This window comes from Acinonyx jubatus, chromosome D4, assembly GCF_027475565.1.
Source record: "Acinonyx jubatus isolate Ajub_Pintada_27869175 chromosome D4, VMU_Ajub_asm_v1.0, whole genome shotgun sequence".
NCBI lineage: Eukaryota > Metazoa > Chordata > Mammalia > Carnivora > Felidae > Acinonyx > Acinonyx jubatus.
In genome coordinates this window covers 48108497-48115928 of record NC_069391.1, presented here as the reverse complement: position 1 = coordinate 48115928, position 7432 = coordinate 48108497, and the positions used below count along the sequence as shown (strand labels likewise).

The following is a 7432-nucleotide window of genomic DNA, read 5'->3' as shown; positions in this document are numbered from 1 at the left end:
AACTTGCTTTTCTGACAAAATGGGGAGAAAACCTAGCCAGATAGCAGAGGTATAAAGCAGAGTTCTTTCTCCCTATGGTGTTTGAGCCCTGGAAGCAGACAGAGACCCCAGCTCCACTAAGACACCGTACATCTTTTTTTTTTTTTTTTTGAGTTTATTTTTGAGAGACAGAGAGAGAGAGAGAGAGAGAGCGCGCGCACAAGCAGGGGAGAGGCAGAGAGAGAGGGAGACACAGAATCCAAAGCAGGCTCCAGGCTCCAAGCTGTCAGCACAGAGCTCGACGTGGGGCTCGAACTCACAAACCGTGAGATCGTAACCTGAGCCGAAGTCAGACACTCAACTGACAGAGCCACCCAGGCGCCCCTAGACACCCGTACATCTTAGTTGTCCAGGAGGAGTACAATAAAAGGACTGCTACTTTAACAGTGTCACAGAAATGGCTGCGACTTCCCATCCTTAGCTTAGAGGGGCACATAAATATTTTAAAATCCTGCAGGGCTGGGGAGGGGGGCAAGCAGAGCATCCTGCATATAACAGGAATGAGTTTAGGGCAAACATGAGAGCTGAAATATCCCTCTAGCTACCCTGATAGCCAGTCAAATTCTAACTTCAGGGTCAGAGAGCCTGGAGGCACAGATTAGAAGCAGAGGAGAAGCAGGAGAGCCCCCTGTTCTAATTTTGTTTTTTTACATTTATTTATTTTCGAGAGACAGAGAGAGACAGAGCACAAGTGGGGGGAGGGGCAGAGAGAGAGGAGACAACAGAATCTGAAACAGGCTCCAGGCTCTGAGCTGTCAGCACAGAGCCCGATGCGGGGCTCAAACTCACAAACTGTGAGATCATGACCTGAGCCGAAGTCAGTTGTTTAACCGACTGAGCCACCCGGGTGCCCCTGAGCCCCCTGTTCTAATTCCAGAGCCACTTACCTGCCTCTTCCATTTTAATCCTGAAGAAGCTGAGGCCACATTTATTCTCCTGAAAGGTCCACTCCACCCCCCCCAGCATCTATACTCTTACATGTTCCACATGGCTTCCTTGGATTTCACATTCCTCGAAGGCAGAGGCCAGAACCTATGCTGTTTTGTGGGCGCATTTTACAAAGAACCTCTAACAGGTGCTCTGTAATTTCAAATTCAAGTTGAAAGGAAAACTGCTCCTTTGACTTTTGTTCATAAAAAAATTTATTTTCCGGGGAAAATTTTAAATAAATAGAAAAATAACTTAATGCATATATTAATAAAACAATTTAAAGTCTTTGTTCTTTCACATGGAGTACATTAGCTGCCAGTCACTTACAGAGTCTCTGTGAGTTGAAGAATCCCTGAAACCATTGCCAGCATCGTCCATTCCCAGAGGTACAGGCTGGGAGAGCTTCAGTTTTGGAGATAATCTATAAGTCTCTCAAGGAAGAAAAAGTTCCTGAGGATTTCTGCGTGGACTACTGTCCAGGCACAGATGCTGTACTCCTTGGCCTTCAGGTACCGCACGATCCTTAAGTAGTATTTCTTCAGGTGCAGAAGGGTCGTATTGTCCCAGGTGAAGTTTTCCTCCTCCATGATTTCCTCCAGGATCGTTTCCAGGTGTTCCTTCTGCCAGTGGAGTGTCGCAAGGAGGTTCTCAACAGTGGTCTCATTCCATCCCGTGCTAGAGGTGCTTCTACTGAAAATATTAAAGATCTTCTGGAACATCTCGTTGATGACCAATATGGCTTCCTCCTTCTGGAACCGCTGTGATTTTTTAATCTCCTCAGGGACCTCGAAGTTCATCCTGTCCTTGAGGCAATATTTAGAGGTTCTGTTCAAGTTCACCAGGAGCTCCTGACACTCCAAACTGCTGCTTCTTAGTTGGAATCCAAGCAGCTTGTAGCTCACGGAATGCGCAGTGGTGAAGAAACACACCAAGAGAGCGATTTGGAGGATGCGCCTGCCGGTCATGATGAAAATAGGAAGTCTTGCCTGCTACTGTCTAGGTGCTGAAGCAAAGACTTCGAGAGTTTGCAGTGTGAATGCCCTTCTTCCATGAGTATGGCCTATTTATACAGGATGGTCCCCTTTCTATTTCATAGGAATTTCCCACTTTCTGTTCTCCCTTTCAGTTTTCCTATGTCATTTAAGTTAATAGCAGTCTCCACAACTCTTTTTCTTTAAACTCCATAGATTAGGAATAAGATATACAAACTGTGAGGATTTCTAATGTTTTGTATAATTTCAATGAATTCTCAGTTACTAAGGGAAAAAAATAAGCTCAATCATTCCGAACTCTACCATTACAGGGTTCTTTCATTTGGCAAAGATTTTTTATTTTTCTTTTTTAGTTTTATGAGATGGGTTTTTTTTTTGGGGGGGGGGGGTCTTTGTATGAGAGTTTTCTTTTTCCTAAGAATTAAGTTCAACTCCCAATTACACTATCACAAAACAGTAAATATATGTTTATCATTTAAAAAAAGACACCTACCTTTTTTTTTCACCTCTGTAAAATAGAATAGCGTGAAAACTAAGTTGATCTGAATATTTTTGTAGGGCCTTAAGCGTACACAGCAAGACACCACGTAGCTTTATTAACCTTATTTACTATTTTTTTATGTCTATTTATTTTTGAGAGACAGAGTGTGAGCAGGGGAGGGGCAGAGAGAGAGGGAGACACAGAGTCCCAAGCAGGCTCCAGGCTCTGAGCTGTCAGCACAGAGCCTGACACAGGGCTTGAACTCACAAACCGTGAGAATCATGATCTGAGCCAAAACTGGACACTCAACTGACTGAGCCACCCAGGTGCCCCTAACCTTATTTATTGTTTTATATCCAGAATATAACTGAAAACTAAGGATTAAGCAATATCTCTAAACAGACAAAATGAATGTTATACAAGCCATGCATAAAAGTTTGTGGCTCCCCTTATAGGGTCTTTTGTAATCATTATCGAGGGCCAATTTATTCTTATTTTGTATATTCTTCTAATAAATCTAAACATCTGATTTTCCATTCTCACACAAACAACAATTTATAAACAGGTCTAGAAGGAAAATGGGAGGGAAAAAAATCAAGCAATCAGAGGATGTTACTGTAGAAACATATGGTTCTACGTCAATATTTTTAAGGCCATTTTCTTTTTGCTAGAATATAGTAAGAGATTTTAATAAAAGAATCATTAAAAATTAAATTAATATTTTTATATCCTGCTTATGTAAGCAGGAAGGCATATGTACATTTCTAAAGATTTTAATACAAAAATAATTTGTAATAATTTTTACATTTAAAGTTAGTAACTTTTAAGTTTTCAGAAAACCTTGCCTTATCTTTCAACCTGAATTTACCAAAACCTCACTGAGTGCAAAGAACTCATCTGAGCTGCTACAGATTGTAATCCTCACTTTCATGGATTGTACAGTTTACTAGGGGAGAAGAACATTAATCAAAGAATTACACAGAAGTAAAATACAATGATGACAATGTTGCAGAGGAAAGGCTTGTAGTACCAGGAGTTCCTATGACATGGGGACATATGTAGTAGGAGAGGTCAGAGAAGACTGTCCTGTGATAGTGACCATGAAGCTGAAATCAAAAGGAAGATCAGATGGAACTACATGTGCAAAGGCCCTGTGGTGGGAAGAACTTGACCAAAAGCCAAAGGGTAAAGAACTTGACCAAAGGCAAATGTGACCTTCAAGTCAGAGAATGGCCAGAGAATGGCCTGAGATGAGGTCAAAGGGCAGGTGGGAGCCAGATAGCACAGGGTTTGGCTAAGAAGTTTGTGTGTGTGTGTGTGTGTGTGTGTGTGTGTGTGTGTGTAGAGCAATAGAAGCCATGGAAAGGTTTTAGGCAAAGTGGAATAACTTGATTAGATTTGGGGGGAAAATTGCCTACAGTAAGCAATAAGTAATGGAGGGAGCACAGAATGGATACAAGCAGAACAGTTAGGAGACTTAACGAAAATTTTAGACTATGGAGCTAGTGGTGGAGAACGAATTCATTTATGTGAACTCTCTCATTTCCTGACAGCACCCGATTCAAATGCTTGAAGAAATCCTCCATCATTTTTCAGATAGCAGCATCAGTTCTGTTGACTATGGTGATTTCTATATATGCTTAATGTACCGGGACGTTACTTCTATTGTAACAAATTGAGGTAGAGGCTGGAAGTAGCCGCGTAAATGTGGATTTATGAGCCAGCAGCAACTGTGAGCGCCAGGTTTCCCATCATCAATACATTTCCTGTCTTCTGATCTTTACAATATGCTCCACACATCTCCCAAATATTCCCCTAGTCCTATTCTTTCTTCTTAGTTGGCTGTATGTAATCAGCTCTCCCCAGGAGGGAGTATCTAATGGTGATATCTGAGGTGTTCCTAAGAAAATTACTTGTGCTTGAACAGTGTTGGTGCAATCCCTTCTAAATGGGGTGGAGAGGAAGCAATTTATCTTTCCTTCTAAGTTGGGGGAATAGGAAAGACCCTAGTGATATTCATTCAAATAGGAGTATGGGGAGTTGAGAAGATGTAGCGGACAATCCAAAAATATGGAGACAAGATTCCGGGGAAGATGGCCAAGGTGGCAGTATAGCTCTGAATTTCCCCTAGTCCCCCTGCAAAACCAGGCGCTGCTACTAGATAGAAACCAAAATCCCATTTGACACAAAACTTGTTGACACGGACCACAGAATGCAAGCCAATGAGGACAAACCACCAAATTCCACGGAACCTGTCTGGTAACACTGTCTGTGTGGGAGAAAGCACAGAAAAGCAATGGACTCGAGAACCTTAAAATAGCCAAGAGGTGTTTACTGGAAAGCCATCCAGGCTGATCTGAGAACAACAGTTGAAACAGGGATTTTGACCAAATCAATAGCCGGTAAGTGTGAGAGGCCTCAGTAAATTCCGAAAGGCGCTGGAATAGTCTAGAATACAAGTTGTTTTCAAACCAACCGGGTACAGCTCCCCTTTGGGAAAGGACCCTACGTGGAGGAGAAGCTGCTAGAAGTAGAATCAAATTTGAGCAGGAAAGAAACAACAGAGGCAAGGAAAGAGAAAACCAGACCAGCTTGGGATCGCACAACTCAGAACAAGCGGCCATTTTTGAACACTTCACAAAAGCAACAGAAGAGGGAGCTCTGTGAAGTTAGAGAAACTACCAAACCATTTCTTCTAGAAGTTTAGGGAAAGTAAACTCCTATAAAATGGCACAACAGAATGCATTAAGATTGAGATTCATACAAGGTGATTAATAGAAAAAAGTGAATGAGGAGTAAATAATATCTCTGTAGATAATGAAAATATACCAGGAATATGCATGCACACAAAACAGATAAAAATTTTAACCTCATGTTACCAAAGGAGTTTAAAATATTAAGAAATGAGATAAAACACCATAAATCAGAATTAGACAAACTCAGAAATAAAGTAACATATGTAGGCAATAATTAGAAATAAAAGAAAACAGTCTCAATTTTGTTGAATAAGATAGAGTCTCAAGATACAAGAAGTTTAGGGGAAATCTGGCACTGGTGAAAAACTTTAATCTGGGGGAAAATGTTAGCAACAGTAGATAAAAAATAGTATATTGGCCAAAGGGAATTATTTTCAGAAAATCAAAAATGGTACCATATGGTATAGACTATATAACATTATATGAAACAGATTATAAGGTAAAATGACCAAAATCTAGAAAACTTGGGTATTTTTAAAAAAAATATTGGAGTAAGGAAGACTTTTCTCAGTGATAATACATGTGTGTGTATATATATAATTTTTTAACATGTATTTATTTTTGAGAGAGATAGAGAGAGAGACAGAGTGAGGGCAGGGGAGGGGCAGAGAGACAGAGACACAGAATCCAAAGCAAGCTCCAGGCTCTGAGCCGTCAACACAGCACCTGATGTGGGGCTCAAACTCACGGACCACGAGCTCATGTCCTGAGCTGAAGTCAGACACTTAGCTGACTGAGCCACTCAGGCGCCCCTATATATGTATATATATACATACGTACATATACATATATATGTTAAACTATATAGGGGTAGTTGATAAATATGGCTAGAAATAAGTTATAAATTTCAGAATGACAAAAAAAGTCAAAGTTAAAGACATTGTTACAATACGCAATGAGAAAAAGGGATAATTTTCTTCACATACAAACAGCCCTTAAAATTAATAGAAACCTATCAACTAGAGAAGTTTGTAAACAGCCAGATATCAGGAGAGGACATTTAAAGGGCCAATAAAAGAAATGAAAATCTGCTCACTATTACTAAGAAATGTGTCAAACTACTAACGAGGTAATCATTTTTCACCAGTAAGACTTGCAAAGGCCTTGGGGAAATGGTTACTCTGATATACACTCAATGGAAATATAAATTTCTGCAAATATTTGGAGAACGAGGAAGATTGTTTCTTCAAAAATGGCCAGAATAGGGGTGCCTGGAATCATCCAAGGCTCATACCACAAAGGCCAATGCAAGGAGTCACAGAGGTGAGTCAACCTAGAGATGGGTCCTTGCATTCAGCAAATGGAGGTCATCCAAGGAGTCTGGTCACTGGGGCCTACTCCTCCAGGGTGACTTGGAGCTTGGCCAGAGCTGAGCTCCTCAGGTATGGCAGAGGGCCTCTTCATCCTGCCCACATCCAATAGCCTCCAATCATCTCTGATAAGAGAGTCCATAATCTAAAATCAATAATGGTGGCAATAGTGGCCATAGTATTAGTTACCACAAATTGAGCAGTTCTAGGCGTCCTTCTCTGGGAAATTCTCACACTAAACTTTTTTTTTCAGTTTATGAATTTAGGGGTGCCTGGGTGGCTCAGTCGGTTGAGTGTCCGACTCTTGGTTTCGGCTCAGGGCATGATCCCACGGTTTCGTGGGTTCCAGCCTCCCATCGGGCTCTGTGCTGACAGCACAGAGCCTGCTTGGGATTCTCTCTCTCTCCCTCTCTCTGCTCCTCCCCAACTCACGCTGTCTCTGTCTCTCTCAAAATAAATAAATAACTTTATTAAAAAATAAAATAAAGTTTATTTATTTTGAGAGAGAGAGTGTGTGTGTGTGCGAGCAGGGGAGGAGCAGAGGGAGGGGTAGAGAGAGACTCTCACACTGCCAGTATGGAGCCCGATGTAGGGCTCGAACTCACAAACCGCGAGATCATGACCTGAGCCAAAACCAAGAGTTGGTCGCTCAACCGACTGAGCCACCCAGGTGTCCCCTCACAGTAAACATTTGAGATGGGTTATCACTACTCCCATTTTACAGAGGAGGAAATTGGGGTACAAAGAGGCTAAGTAATATATGCAGGATACACAAAGATAATCAAATGAGTGGACTGCATTCAAACCTGTGCTCTTTCTGTGTACCACACATAGAATATGGAGTAGACAACAGCTAGTGCCTTCAGGGTGGTACAGGGTGCCAACCATGGTGGCAATGGTGGCTCTCAAAGGACAAAGGGATTA

General features: G+C 41.5%; 1 protein-coding gene across 1 annotated transcript; it reads right to left on the bottom strand.

Annotated features, from left to right (window-relative positions):
• Nucleotides 1-1148: 1148 nt before the first annotated feature.
• On the bottom strand, nt 1149-3090 carry IFNB1 (interferon beta 1). The gene has a single exon (XM_015067911.3). It carries the CDS (start codon nt 1932-1934, stop codon nt 1374-1376), a length of 561 nt encoding a protein of 186 aa, XP_014923397.3. The 5' UTR covers nt 1935-3090; the 3' UTR covers nt 1149-1373.
• Nucleotides 3091-7432: the final 4342 nt, after the last annotated feature.